General features: G+C 46.1%; 1 protein-coding gene across 1 annotated transcript in view; it reads left to right on the top strand.

Annotated features, from left to right (window-relative positions):
- Positions 1-550: 550 nt before the first annotated feature.
- Positions 551-15,810, top strand: part of LOC111581384 (prospero homeobox protein 1) — a 32,807-nt gene continuing 17,547 nt past the window's right edge. Inside the window, exons 1-4 of the mRNA XM_023289527.3 lie at positions 551-1,050; positions 4,037-6,091; positions 9,958-10,065; positions 14,799-14,993. Of these exons, the coding sequence (XP_023145295.1) occupies positions 4,103-6,091; positions 9,958-10,065; positions 14,799-14,993 (2,292 nt within the window). The 5' untranslated portion in view covers positions 551-1,050; positions 4,037-4,102. The remainder of the gene's footprint in view (positions 1,051-4,036; positions 6,092-9,957; positions 10,066-14,798; positions 14,994-15,810) is intronic.

The raw sequence follows: 15,810 nt of genomic DNA, 5'->3' as shown, positions 1-15,810 counted from the left end.
AATGCATGTAGGACGCCTGCAATTTAAATTCGCATCTTTAGACGTGTGAAATAATCAAATTATAAAGTAGGCAATCATTAAAAATATCTGTGCCTTGAAGGAAGCTTTAAATAAAGTCTCAAATATGTTGGAAAAAGTCGTTCGGATTGTCTGATCTATAGAAGAAAAGCTCCAACATTTGCGTAAAAGCGGTGCCAAATTTATCATCTTTACAATTTATGTTTCATTTATGCTCAAAACACAATTGTTTTATTCATTTTCTTAATATTTATCCCTGTGAAACACTTTATTCAAAATCTCCTGGGACCAAAAAGCACTTTATCACACACACACTTTCTATTCCACGGCTGGAATATGGCAATAAATGACTTAATAATGTGTATTTTGTGTGTTTTCTTGCTGTTAAAAAGTGTAATGGAACGATTCTTACTCGCGTAGTCGCTGATTTGGGAAGAAAGAGATTAGTAAGAGTAGGTATTTCCTTTTTTCTCTCCCCTCTCTCTCTCTCTCTCTCTCTCTCTGTGCTTGCATGCTCAAGTCCCATTCTCTGGTCAAGTTCAGTGCGTTGTTCTCCGGCCCGGACGGACGCTTCTTATTGGTAGGTTGCGACGGTTACATCACGCCGTTCGTGACGCGCACGTCTTCCTGTTTCCTTCAGCCGCGTCTTAAAGTGAATCTTAGTGGCGGAGGAGCGCTCCAGCAGCATCCAGTCCTCTGCATCCAGTACTGCGCGCCTCGGAGACGCACAGACGCACAGTCTCTCTCTCTCTCCCTTTCTCTCTCTCTCTCTCCCGCTTCTCTCGCACTCTCTATGTCTCTCACTCTTGTAGCCACAGCAGAGGATAGAGGGAGAGACCGACGCGCAGGAGCTCTTTTCATCTTCTATATTCCCCCCGTTTTGTTCTTTTCGCTCGCGTCGCCGACTTTATTCCAGCTTCTCTGAGAAATTTGTTACATCCCAGCGAATCCTGCGGTGCCCTGCGTAGATTCTCTTCTTCTTTTTTTGTTTCATCCGTAGGAGTTCAGGTTGTCCCCCTCTTCATCTAAAGGGTAAGTAACCTTGTCCTTGGATACCTCCCTCTCTTGCTCTCGCTCTGCCTTTTCGCCTGCGCACGGTGGGCGGTTTTTAGGAGAAAAAAAATAAACAAACCAAACACCATTAACGGGCGAATTTATTCTGGTAATCAACGGCTAATCATTTCGATACGACTCTTATTTGTCTCCCGTTTCGTTCCCTCATCTTGATCTGTGGTGAGAGTTGCGTGAGCAGCCAGTGTGTGTGTGTGTGTGTGTGTGTGTGTGTGTGTGTGTGTTGTGTTTTTTGGCGAGGATGATTTGGTAGCCCAGCCTTCCTCATCAAAGCGCAGATCAAGTTGATTTGCAACTTTGCGGAGTAAGTTTGAGAAGCGTGTTTGACTTTTCTCTGCTTGTCTTTTTCTCTCACTCCGGGATGTTTAACGTGAGTTGATTTCATCCATAAACTTGGATCCGCTTGTATTCGGATCTCCTGTGCGCTTGTGGAGAGCTGTGACCTCACATTGCCTTTGTCCCGTGGGTTAAAATCTCATTTTAATGCCTTTTATTCACATAAAATCACAGTAAAGTAAGTTACGAAGCGTTTCTCTCATCTGCGGCTGCACTTCAGGACAGATGTGAGAAAGCTGCGCTGCCGGTCTGGTTTCATAACTTTGATATTTTAGTCTGTCCAAATACGCAAAGAAACTCGTCAGTTGTGGAGCCAGTGCTATCGGAGTTTCAGTCAAACTTCTAAAAGTTGTGCTCGTTTTGGCCAAATGGCACTTTTACGCACTAATTTACCAAAACTTTTTCTTGTCATCTGAGAGGTTTAAAGGTCCAGTTCGGGGTTTAAAATAAGAATATAAGATTTCCATTGAGCAAAAACGGAGCGTTAAAGTTGCAGTGAATGTCTTTATGTGTATTTGATAGTTGGTTGAAATTGCTTTTTTTACGAGAGGGAGAGAAAGAGAGAGAGAAAGTGAGAGTGCGCATGGGCAGTAGAGGACAGGTGTGCCGTCGGAAAAGACAGGTGCTGGTGACTATTTCAAGCTCATTGTTAAGATCCTGAGGCAAGTTTTTTTCCCCTCCCTTGTAGATGTATCACTTCTTGTCTGAACTGCTGGATATCAAGGCTGGAGCCAAAGTCATTTATCAAAGTGCTTTTATTTGAGAAGACCGCTGTTCCTTCAACAGGAAGGGTTTTTTTTAAATTTAGAGAAAATATTAAGCTCAAATCTTGCAGCTGTTTTCCCAAGAAATCTGGATTTCTGCAGTTTTATCAAACTAGTTTTTGGTTTGTTTTTTTTAGCGCAAATAACTAAGCGATGTGTGTCACTGGTGTGGTGCATCACAATGCAGTGTGTAACACAGCCAGCAGTGAAGTTGTGTGTGTGTCCATCTATGTGTGAATGTGTGAGGCTCAGTGACAAGTCTTTAAAAAAGGCTTTTCACATGCAGCGAGAATGCAAAGACGACACAGTTTCTTTTAGATCAAGCAAGCAATTAATCAGTTCCCTAGAATGTTTTTAAATCTCACAGGGGTTCAATTTCTTTTTGTTTTCGAATATCCTCTGAAAACTAAACAGAGATCAGATTTTGTCATGAGATATTTGTGTGTTTAAAATTATCCATATTGCTTTGTTCCACATTTATCTAAAAGTCAACCTGAATCATGTTTAAGTATATTTTCAAACTGGTAATATTAAGTAAAGTCTGGATTGTATTTCTATTTCTTATATTTTGCTACTTTTGACGCAGCCACTTTGAGTCGTAATAAGGGCTGGGGTTTTTCTGAAGAGTGTAAAAACAGAAAATGTCATTTGTTGCACTGCTTCTGCCACTTTTATGCCGTGAAGAAAACGCTGAAATTGGTAAATTTACAAAACTCTTAAATATACATTTTTTCCACACAGAGACATAGACGTTAAATAGTGTCTGATAAATATCTTTACATTTGAGAGTGGATGCATGGCTCCGACTGAGACACTGCCACTGCTGCTTACATAGCATTACTGATGCAGCCCTGTACTGACAAAACGTTTTGCTTTCACAGGGGCATTAGGGTTTTTGTAAGAGCGCTTTAAGTTGCTCCTTGCCAGAGTTGACCCTTGCGACCTATTCATTTGAGCAGAATTAACTGCCCTTGCCAGATGAAAAGACAAACAAAAAACACAGAAGTGAGCTCACGCTGGCACCAAAATCAATAGGCCTATTTTGTGTTTCTTTTTTTGTGTCACCCTCCCCACTGAGTAAGGTATGATGGCCATATTGATTAATGTGAGCACAGGACTTGTGTTTTGAAATTACACAATGTGTAAACACGGTTTTAAAATGTTTCAAAATATTATTTTGTTAGTTTGACAAAGCTCACCGACTGAACCAGATTTAGTATGTAAAAGAGCATGTAATGACGTGTAAAAATGAGCATCGCCTCCTCCTGTTGTGCAATTTTTAAAAATAAATAATAGAAAATTAAGATAATCTAACCCTATTTCTTTCTATTTGATGTTGTGAGCTCCTGGCTCCTATGTTGGCTCATGCTGCACAATCATGGAAATGAGGACAAGTACTTAAGTAATTATCATAATTTTATGCAGCTTTGTGTTCCGTGGGAACTGGTTCAGTGTCGCGCGGCATGTAACAGGGGACAGGATAAAATGTAGGACTTTGCCCTGGAATGTCAAGCCAAGGCCTAATTCTGACCTCATCTCTTCTGTTTCCTTTACCCCTCTGTCACTGGTCCTTACTGCTTAAATGTAATCATGGATGCCACTGTCCTTGTAGAAACATACGAGGAGAGATGAGCGGCTGGTTTTAGATGCAAATCTCAAGTTTTATATCACCTAATCCAGTTCTACAGAGGCCGACAGATTTTCCTCAAAAACTTTCGAGCTTTTCTCTCTGATGTAGATTTAGTTCTGATATTGAAGTGGTGCCAGAAAGAGTGATTGAGTAAGATCCTGAAAATATTTTCCACTTTGGTGAGTCATGCATCTGTAAATTTTTTTCCCCTCCACAGGTACTCGGAGGCTTTGATCCTAGAGGACTGGGTTTGTGGGATATGGCCCAATAGCAGCAGCCCGTGATGCCGGACCATGACAGCGACTCCCTCCTGAACAGACAGACCAAGCGAAGACGTGTGGACATTGGTGTTAAGAGGACCGTGGGCAGCACAGCCTCCTCCACAGCAGCAGCCACAGCAGCAACCACTGATAACATTGCTCGCGCCAAAGCAGCCATTTTCAGTGCCATGAACTCTCTGAGCTCCCATTCTCACCACGGATCAGACACCGACTCCATGGAGTGCTCTGTAGTGCAGCCACATGGTGGGCCTGGCGTTGTATCAGCCAGTGATAGTGAGTCCAAGTCCAATGTACTCCGAAAGCTTCTGAAGAGGGCCAACTCATACGAGGACACCATGATGCCCTTCCCTGGCACCACCATTATCTCTCAGCTTCTCAAGAATAACATTGCTAAAAATGGAGGAGGTCTCGAGAGGGGAGAAAGAGGGGACAGGGGTGATAGAGGGGAGTCAGGCTTCCCGGGTTCAGGGCTCTCCAATGCAAGTTCAGATGCTCCCCAGGAGGATGCCTGCAGTAACTCCTCCCAGGACAGCACCCCTCAAGAGTGTTTGTCGCCATTTGGCCGTCCTCCTGGCCTGGCCACCTTCGACATCGAACGTCTCAATGATGAACACCTGCGTGCCAAGCGAGCCCGTGTGGAGAACATTATACGTGGCATGAGCCACTCGCCCAGCGTGGTGGTACCTGCTGCTTCCCGTCATGAGCGTGACCATGAGATGGATGGAGAGCGTGAGATGGAGCTGGACTGCGCACCTCCTCAGTCTCAGCAGCAGGCCCCCAGCAGCCCACGGGGAGGCGAGGTGTGCAGCAGCAGCAGAGAGAACAAGCGAAAACAGCGTCTGCCTCAGCAGCAGCAGCAGAGCTTCACCCAGCTGGTGTGCCAGAGAAAGGAGCAGAAGCAGGAGGAGCGACGACAACTGAAGCTGCAGCTGGAGGACATGCAGAAACAGTTACGGCAGCTGCAGGAGAAGTTCTTTCAGATCTATGATTCGACTGATGACTCAGAACACAATGACCTCCACAATGACATAGGAAACATGTCAGAGGACAGCCCAGCCAGGTCTGACACAGGAGGCGACGACCGGGGAGGAGATGACTTGCGCTCTGACAATGAGATGTCTGACCTGGACCCAGGCCATTTCCTAGACAGGGCGCGGGCACTGCTTCAGGAGCAGGCCCTGCTGGCCGACGGAGAGAAGCCAAGAAGAGAGGGTCTTGGCCGGAGCAAAGGACAGGGAGGTCCAGGCTCCTCCATGCATGCTGAAGGTAAACAGCTGGCAGAAACGCTGAAGCAGGAACTGAATTCAGCCATGACCCAGGTGGTGGACACAGTGGTGAAGGTGTTTGCCAAGCCTCCACGCCCTACACCTCAGCAGGCCTTCCCTCCACTTTCCATACCTCCTGAAAGATTTCCAACCACTGTCAATGGAGACAACCCCAACTTCCACACCACAAACCAGAGGCTGCAGTGCTTCGGTGATGTCATCATTCCCAATCCACTAGACTCCTTTGCCAGCATGCCCGGGATCCCCGGCACCACCAACGACCAAACCGAGGCACTGCCGTTAGTAGTGAGGAAGACGCCCAGTGAGCACCACCACCAGTCCTCAGCTGTGGGCGCCCACGGTGGTCACCACCACCCCGCCCTTCACCCCTCCTCACTCTCTGCCTCTATGGGCTTCAGCCCCCCATCCTTTAGACACCCCTTTCCCCTGCCTCTCATGGGCTACCCTTTCCAGAGTCCCCTTGGAGCACCCACAGGTGGTTACCCAGGCAAGGACCGTTCCTCACCAGACTCCATGGACCTGTCCAGGGAGACCACCAGCCTGAGGACCAAGATGGCATCGGGACACCACCTGCCGCATCACCATCGCTCTTGTTCACCAGCACACCCTGGCAGCACAGCCGAGGGACTCTCCCTGTCCCTCATCAAGTCTGAGTGCAGTGATCTCCAGGACATGGCCGACATCTCGCCCTACTCAGGCAGCAATGTATCCTTTAAAAAAAAAAAAATCAAGGTGGGTTGTGTGTGTGTGTGTGTGTGTGTGTGTTCTCATGGGTTTGAAAGGCGATAAAGGTAAATGTGTATGACGGTCTATACTGATGTTTTAATACTGCACAAACCAGCTCAGACCAGCTTATGCCTGTGTACGCTCAGAAAAATCTGATTTCAGGTGGTAATTCCCCGTAGACAGGTGCGAAACATTGCATCTGAGCCATAAAGAGTTAAAAATCAAATCTTTTTGAGTCCGTTTGAAAGTAGCCTAAGAAACTGAGAAATTGTTGATGAATCACTTTTCCTCCCACTGCTGTTCTCCTCTCCATTGTACTGTATTGTTGTATTTATTTTTACACTCATACCTCTTCCTTCTCACAGCACCATGCAGCCTTTTCTTCCATCTTCAAACCTAAGTGCTTTAAAAGCTTTCTTGTCGCATATCACTTACCCGCAAAGATTAGGTCCCCGCGACATTTACTGCCCCAATTCTTTTTTATAGAAAAAAATGGGCTGAAAGAACAAGGAGGGAGATAGCATCCTGAAACTTGGCACACAATGGTGTTATATAGCCTGCCTTATAGTTTAACCCCAGTGTGCCCCAATCGTGCCCTGCGGATAAAGAGGCTATCCCCTATGGGAGGCTCAAATTGAATCCCCTGGGGACTCGGGACTAATAGCTTAAACAGATACATTCAGTCCCTTCTCTGTTTCCCCTATACCTCCTTAGTCCCTAAGTAGTCCCTCAATCCTTATGAAAGTTTGATTTGTGTCACTCCAGCTGTCCTGAGGAAGCTTTGTCTTCCACTCATTAACATTCATTACATGCGTAAGAAATTAATCCTACGTCTTTTTACCTGTTGTGGATATATTAGTCGAGTGAACATGTATACTTAACAATTTGGATCCCTTGTTTTTTGCTATTGTGTGCACCTGAGTGCCAAGCCTTTTCTATGGGTGTGTGTGTGTGTGTGTGTGTCTTTTTGTGTGTGCATGTCACAAAAGGTTTGCCTGAGGACTCGGGAAAGATGTATATTTATGATTGCTTGTGTTTTCTCTTGTGTTCCTCTTATCATCCATCGCTGTTGTAAAAAGCCCACAATCATTGTCGTTTCTTTTCTCTTTTTTTCATTTCATAAAGATCTGTCAACAGCCCGGGGGGCCCTTCGGCTGTTGCTTGGCAGCCAAATACTTCTTTTTTTGTTTTCCCTCCCTGCAAACCCCCCTCCTCTCTGTCTTTTCTTTGAAGCGGACGTTAACAGGTGTTTGCAGCGAGCTGTTTATCTTTCATTACCTCGCCTTGTCTTGTCTTCTGACCCAAGGGTGAACGCTTTCCAGAGATCCATAATCCTTTGCTTCTACAGGCTCCCGATGGAGGGATGAAAAGAGAAAAGGGAGAGAGACATACAGAGACTGAGAGAAAGTGGAAAACAATCAAACAATAACCACATATGCCAGATGCTGTGGCTTTCATTGTAGCATTTATAAATTCAGGGCATTAGCAGATGTACTCCCCTAAATGGAAAGAATAGACAGAACAACATGTCCACATGTGTTGGTTTGTTTCATCTTTTATCTTCCATTTCCACAATTTATTCCGCAGATTTGGGAACAAAAGTTGGCATTTACACGATACACTTTAGTACAATGTTGATTATCATTTTTTTTCCATTCGTGCTCAATTGATCTGGAATTTTAGATGTTCCTGTAGCTATTTTTTTTTCCGAGCTTCAGAAGTCAGCGACAGCTTGTCAGACATTTTCCGAGGTGTGTTCAAGTTCACCAGCTCTCGGCAGCGTTGTGGAGCAGATGGCCGCTATCAAATTCCTCATTTGTTCACAGTCCGACTCCAAATTTTCTTGTCCTTACACCTGGAATTAGGAAGTGGAGCAGCTATTTTCCTCTCATGACTTTGGGCTTTGGGGAAGTGTTGTGAGAATGATGATGTCTTGTCAGATGTGGCAGGCGAACAGTGGGCCAGCTGGTATGAGTGCACCATCATGACAAAATAATAGCCTTGCACGCCACCCCTAAGTCCAATCACAATTACATTTGCAAGCTGTGAGTGAATTGGAGATGAAAATGTCTCATTAGGAAATATGAAGCTTTTTAATTGGTGGCTGAAGGGAGGTGATATTGTGTTTATGGCTGGAGAGGTAAAACCTCAACGTCTTTGTCTTAAAATAATTTTTAATTCCAATGATAAGGGGCGAAAGCGATGCTAATCCTAATTGAAAAAGCAAAAACAAATTAATCTAGGTGTAAGTGCGCAGTTTTCGCAGCAAACAAATCCCACCTTGCCTTATTGAAAAAGAGCTCTCTTTTGCTGTCTCTGCCTCTCCCTCGCTCTGTCTGAGGATCCATTGTATCCCCTCCACTTGGAGCAGATGGTGTGGTGTGGAAAGTGAAGTGCTGCTCTTTTGGCCAGGCCTGACAGAGTAACACCAGTCTGCCAGGGTTTCCCCCACAAGACCCTCGCTGCGTATACAACTAACTCTCTCCCTCTCCCTCTCTCTTACTGAATCAGACAAAGTAGACGGGGTCTTTAAGGAGCCAATCCAGCGTGGTTCAGCATTTGCTGGCTTTGCTGTGTAACCCCGAGGCCAAGGGCAATCCAATCTAGCAGCTGATGCCTTCTTCCCACTCCATAGTTACAGCTACATCTGGACACTTGACTGATTTTAACGACCACCGCCACTCCTGTACACCATAAATAATGTCAGGCAATGTATTTTGTCCGCTCGAGTGTAAACAGTCTTCATGAAAACTTAGTGCTGCGTCTTCTGCGCAATTTAAATCCCCGTCTTGCTCCTGCCTGATGAAAACCCTTGTTGAAACGGCCCGAGGTTTTAGCAGGCACCCCTCCTCCCTCCATCCCTCCCTGTTCCCCTTTTCAATGTCTTATCCTCCAGATTGATATTATCAGATGCATTATACGGCCGTTAATTCACCATGGAAATGGCTTGGGCCGTTCGGTGGCGCAGATGTGTTTCATTCTCCCCATCGCTGGCTGAGTCCAAAGCCTCCGAGCCCCTCTTCTCCTTCTCCTCCTCCTTCTATTGCTCCTCCAAGGGTTTGGCAGCGACAGAGAAAGCTGGGGGGCAGGGGTGGAGCAGAGGGAGGAGGAGGGGGATGTAATTGAAGGCTGGAACCATGCTATCCCTCAAGGTGCCCCCACCAGCCCATCTCCATCCTCGCCGTGGCTCAATCCAGGCGATCCATTAGGAAGACAAGGCCTCTGACATGTATTTGAATATGGCCTATGTTGAGTGTGAGGAGGTTTTTCATGTTGCTTGGGCCAGTGTTTGGGACTATCTCCTAGACCTTGTTTTGTCACTGATATGAAGCCAGCATCAGACAGTCATATTCAGGCTTGGCATGTGCCACCGCCAAGCCATTAGGCCTTCTTGCCCGTCACTGGCGTTAACTGCTGTCTTTGTCTGTGATATGCAAATGCCTCCTTTTTTCTTCTTCCTTTTTTTTTGGGTGGAGGTTAGCACGGGGTGTAGGCAAAGGCGTTTGCTTGCTTTGACTGTGAAATGAGTCTCCTTATGTAAAAGCATCGGCTGCAGTGCTGGCCAGCGCTTTATTTACCGTGACGCTCTCACACCTGATACGGACGATGCTAATTGCAAGCAAATGGTTTCGCTTTGGTGCACCGTCTTCAGCCCCCACCCTCCAGCAGCCTTGCGTTCATGCCTAAAAGGAAATTTGATTTGCCATCATCCAACGATTATTTCTTGCCAAACTTACTGATTCTTTTGTGATAATATGTGTACCTGCTATATGTGTGCTCCATGTACCAGATGCTTTTTTTCCTTCCAGACAACGGTTATTGTCCTTAATGTCAGCTACTTTCAGATCCAAGAAGGTCTCTCTCCAAATCACCTGAAGAAGGCCAAGCTCATGTTTTTCTACACCCGCTACCCGAGCTCCAATATGCTCAAGATGTTTTTCTCTGATGTCAAGGTGAGTCCAAACAACACAATTTGCTAATTTAGGCAAATATTACTGTCTGCTTTGGTATTTTCAGCTTTCACCTCAGTTGTTCTGTCTTTTGCCGCATTTCTTCCTTCATATTTATTTCAATGCCCAGGTTGGAAAAGAGGAAGTTTGATTTAATAATTGCGATATGCCAGCTTCAGTTGTGGTTGAACAATGTACACTTGTCTGCCTTCAAACGAGGTCCTTTCTCTCGCTAACTTATGGTTTTATGCAAAAGATGAAAGAAGAGGAAGTTGAATGGGTTTACATGAGGGAGCTGGAGAGCCTATGAGTATTCTAAAGATAAAGAGTGGGATGAGTAATGGAGGGGTGGAGAGGGCAGAGAGGAGGATGGAGCCTGGAGACGGAGGAGTGGTTATACGAGCAGGTGTAGGGAGGATGGTTGGATGGAGGGAGGGGCGAAGGGAAAGAGCCGGTTTAGGGAACATGGCAAGGATGAGCACTGGCTCCACTGGGAGTTTAATGAAGGAAATTTTGGAAAACAAAGCACAATATGTAAGCCGAGGGGGGAAAAAATGAGACCAACAACACAATGGCCGTCGATCGAGTTTGTTGTTGTTGTTTTGTGTGCCCCTTTTGAACCATACGGAGGGGTAAACATTGTGACAGATCCAGGCCATCTTATTCAAATCAGAAGATAAAGGTTCCCATTTCTCCCAGCTGCTCCCTCTTGTATGCAACAACCACGGCTCGCGGCTCTCAGGACTTTCACTGAGCATCAAACAAGCTGCAAATCTTACCAAATGGCACCTGTAAACGTTTTTTTAAAAAAGTATCCTCATTATTACAATATTTTACTAATTTGGCATAATTTTTGTTCTTGAAAACTGGCACCAACAGCTAGTATGATTGGTTTTCACCAGTTTGGTTCACTGATTAATCACCCCCATGTAGGTGGCCTCGTCGTGAACTCTCTTCAGATACTTAAACAGGGTCAAGATAGTTAAGGGGATTATGGGTGACACTGTTTTGTTTATGTTTATGGTGGAGGACAATGGACTCAAGCTATAAGTTAGCAGACATGTATGGGAATGAGACTGACTATCTAATTAGATTCTGCTAACATGGCCTCTTAGTGAGTGGCTGTCCTTAGACAAAAGTCTTTAAGACTAATCGGGTCTTGACTAATCAGGTCTGGACTGTCAAGGACCTAATGAACGTGGGAAGTGGGTTGCCCTAACAACTGGGGGACGCTGTAGCTGTTGTTCCCCTTCATTAAGCTTCTTGTAAGACAATTGTCTTACAAGACTGACTTTTTTGCTGACTTTTGGTGTCTTGAAAATGTTTTGACAGATGCATAACAATACCATTGTTGGCGATGTTAATCACGGCCTATAATATCATTCCACTAGCTTTAAGACGTCTCATTATTATCGCGGATGAAGGGTGAATAAGTATAACAGATTAATTAACAGATTAGATAAACATATTCAGTTAATTAATAAAGTCAGTGAAAGTTCTTGCCTTTGAAAAAAGATACAGATTTGCTGTAGTCTTTCCTGTATAGATTTATTCATACATTTTTAAGCAGCCACAACCTGACACACACACAGACACACAGCTTGTTTTTTTGTCCGTCTCTCTGTGGATACAAGCCTCAGTATTTGGGCCAATCATGTGTTGTGGAGTGGCCGAGGTCAGGAGGGTTTTCCCTTTTCTATATGTCATTCCTTCTCTTTTCTTTTTTTCGCTGATGGTGTGGCATGGTATGTGTGCCTCGGCGGGGCCGGGGAGAAAGAAAAGCCAGCGGCTGGATTTTGAGTCGCCGCAGTAACAAAAGCCCGCTTTCCAGGGCCGCTTTTTGTGTGCAGTCAGCCAATAGGCAGCCAGAGATTATCTCCCACAATTCACTCCTGCGAAAACAGGAAACGTTGGAAAGCCCTGATGACTGTGAAGGGGCTTACGAGAGAGAGAGGGAGAAAGAGAGGGAGGCCCGCACAGGCTTCTCTGTCTTTCTGCTCTCCTCTCCGGTTGTTCTGGATGTCGCTTAGCACTCTGAGGTCATCTGTGTGCTTTCTGCCTCCATTGCTGACCACTATGTCAGAGAAAGTGTTGGCCAGAGACACAGTTTGGCTTTTCATCCAAATGCCTTTCAGCTGAACATTCTCACCGACCAAAACCGCAAAAGCAGTTTCACTAACAATATATTCTCTGAAGTTTGGGACAGACAGTCAAAACACCTGAATAATTTTGGCCCTAGCGGCTAATACAGTTGAGACTGAAGCGTACTTTAGTGTTTTCCAGTTCTGGTCTTAAGTATGTGTCTGTGCATGAGCAGAACATGTGTGTGTGTGTGTGTGTGTGTGTGTGTGTCAGTGTGTGTGCGCCACTTTCTATCTTGTGCTGTTAGCACTAAGCGCTGACCTTTCACAGGCTCTTGAGTGTGAGTGTGAGAAACATGCTTTCACTGTCTCTCTCTCAACTGCCTCTCAGCCAGGCGCGCGCGCACACACACACACACACACACACACACACACACACACACGCACACACACACACACACACACACACACACACACACACACGTTTTCCTCACTGCATCTCATGTCTGTGCTGGCTGACCCCTGCCAGCTCTGATTAAGGAGCTGCAGTGATGTGCTCCTTTGAACCGATTCCCTCCTTTTACGCTGAACACACTTGTCCTTAGCTGCTATCAGGGGGTCTCTTGTCCCCCCACCAGCAACTTAATGAACCACGACTGCTGGAAGCTGTAGGGGGACTTGCCAAAATTGAATCCCCGAGTGAGCTGATTGCAGTTAATGCGGATGTAATATAATTTAGTGTATTTACATGCGCTTACAGTAAATATTGTATCTTTTTTCATTCTGAGCCACAGCAAAGTTGCCCTAATACATCTTCCCCCCAGCTGTCGGGGATAATAAAGTAATCTTTGTCCAAAGTGACAAATGTCTCCGTCACTCGGCTGTAGTGACACCAAAGGTCTCCTGCGTGAGCGATGGTAACTCTTTGGCTGACTTTAATCTCGGTATGTAGCGCTCTCCGCCTCGCACGCGCTCAGTACGCACGCTTGCACGGATCAATTCGCTAATGTCCGAAATTCACAAGAGGACAGGTTTGTGCCACAACTTGGGTGGAGTGGCGTGTTTGTGCTCTGTCACACTCCTACTGTCTGCTGCATTGTGTGTGTTTAAGAATAGCCCCGTGCAGCCGATGTATTTGTAAGTGTCAGTAGTTTGTTTGTTTGACACTCCGATGTCACGACCCCAGCTTGCTGACTGCTCACGTTCCGACCCTCTACCCCGCCCTCCCCACCGGCGAAACGCCATTGTCCGACGGCGCTGCTGACCTGCACCCATCCTCCTCCTCCCTCCCTCTTTTCCCCATTTATGCTCACCCTGCACTTTAGGACAAGCCACCATGCTAACCCCCTCCTCCCCCCACCACCATCACCACCACCCTCCCAAACCCCTGCCAAACAATGTCAAGCGGACTTATTCTTTTCCACCACTCCACCATTATGTCATCCGTTGATCATTCCAGAAAAGGCACGGCCCACTCCTTTTAGCCAGAGTCCCACCTTGGGCCAAACGCCTCCTCTGATTCGCCCCAACTGTTACCTCACTCCCTTTTCCCGTCTTCATGTGCTTGCATGTGTTGGACTGCCATCCCAGATCGCGAAGTGTGTGTGCGTCTGTGTTGCCGAACAATGGCCAGCGTCTAATCTCCATGTCAAAACCGCTCTGCCTCCCCAGCGAGCAGTCCGCTCAGCGTTTAGTAGCGTTTTGTCTCCCCATTCTTCCAGCGCCACAGAAAGAGCAGAGGGGAGGGCGGAGTGAAGGCCTCATGTGTGTGAGGGGTGATGGTCAGGCAGCTTTCAGAAGCCACAGTTTTGAGTCATTTCGAAGATTCCGAGTGAGGGAAATAATGTTACTCGGGGTTCGATTTGAACTTTCAGGAGAGCACTTCTAAGCTTAGGCTGCTACCCTGAGCTGTCCTTATCTGGTGGTGTGGATGTTTGGACAGTGTGTTTTCACTGCTGAGACTGGGCAGAAAAAAGAAAAAAAAGAAAGAGCCAGGACCAGCCGAGGCTCTTAATAGGTTTACCTCGCCCTATTGAATCCAGCCGAGCGGCACAGATCAGATAGCCACAGTCTTCTCCGCAGCGCTTATCATCTTCTTTTTCCTTCTTGCTTTCTTCTCTGCGTGGGAGGTGCGGAGAGGGGAGGAGAATCCGGGTGTAATTGGTGAACGGGGTTAAGTACATGTTTGAGCCCCCTGCGGGCCGGGGCGCTTCAGATGATGACTTAATCGTTTTTCTGGTCAATTATGTGTTTGCGGTCTCACCCCCTCTCTCCCACCTCTCCCTCCACTCTCAGGGTTATGATAGGGGGGAGGTCTGCTCCCAGTGGGGAAGATGAACCACACACACTCTCTCCCACTCTTTCTCTTTTCTCTTCCCTCACCCGCCTCCTTCCTGCTTGCTGTCTTACTTAATATCTCTATTATCTTCCACAACCTGTGTTCTCGCCTGCTCTTGTCTTTTTTCTTTCTCTGTTTCTTCCTGTAGTGGCTCCCTGATGTGAATCCGTCACTCCTCTCTTTAAATCCAGCGGCTTAAGGGGGTTTAAACACGACAATGCTCTCTCCATAATGTTTGCATTCGAAATGTCTTTGGATTTTCAGAATAAAAGCACACAGACTGCTATATTAAACACCATCTCTGTGTCTGATTCCAGTTTAACCGCTGCATAACCTCCCAGCTGATCAAGTGGTTCAGCAACTTCAGGGAGTTCTACTACATCCAGATGGAGAAGTTCGCCCGCCAGGCTATAAACGACGGCGTCACCGGAGTCGAGGAGCTGAGCGTCAGCCGCGACTGCGAGCTCTTCCGAGCCCTCAACATGCACTACAACAAGGCCAACGACTTCGAGGTAAACAGTTTTGGCAGCTTAGCGCAGGTGAAATTGTAAAAGTGAGAGGAAGAGCTGAGAGCGAATGTATGAAAAGGGGGGAAAAAAACAGCAATTCACCCGATACCTGGTGATGCAGACGGGTAGTGTGACACCGTCTCACTGTGTCCTCTCTGACCGACTGTTCCCAACGCTGAGTTCAAGTCTCTCTCACATCCTGCAACACTATATATATATATATATATATATATATATATATATATATATATATATATATATATATATATATATATCACAGATTTTTAGGTTTTTGACAGTGTATTTTCACCGAAGGAGAATTTATCAGCGTTTTCTTAACAATTTCATCTGAAAAATTCCAAATTCCATGTTTTCGGTTTGTTTTTCAAAGACCTGTGAGGAACTCGAGCGTAATGAGGAAGAAGCCGTGCTTATTTTTGCCTCTTCCTCACCTCTAATTTCCTCTCTCAACGCTGCCTGTGTTTGTGCGAGTGTGTGTGGGCGGCTGCGCTTTTTCAAAAACCACATTTTTACTTCCCCGTCCTCATTTACCTATCATCCGCGGTGAGGTGTTTATGTGTGTCTTCCAGTGCGTTGTGATCATAAATTCTCAGCAGGCAACTTCACCTTTAATACGTTTCATTTTACACACTTCTCCTTTTGCCACCTTTCGTGTGTGTGTGTGTGTGTGTGTGTGTGAAACGTTTCAGGATCGCCAGTGCTCTCTCAATGTCAGCTGACAAAAGACCTTTAAAAGGCTTGTGTTAAGAAGGACCTGGAGTGAGCTGGATATTTGTGTGTGTGTGTGTGTGTCGGTCTG

The sequence above is a fragment of the Amphiprion ocellaris genome, chromosome 12 (assembly GCF_022539595.1).
Source record: "Amphiprion ocellaris isolate individual 3 ecotype Okinawa chromosome 12, ASM2253959v1, whole genome shotgun sequence".
NCBI lineage: Eukaryota > Metazoa > Chordata > Actinopteri > Pomacentridae > Amphiprion > Amphiprion ocellaris.
The sequence above is the reverse complement of the archived record's forward strand: the minus strand, read 5'-3'. Positions and strand labels throughout refer to the sequence as shown.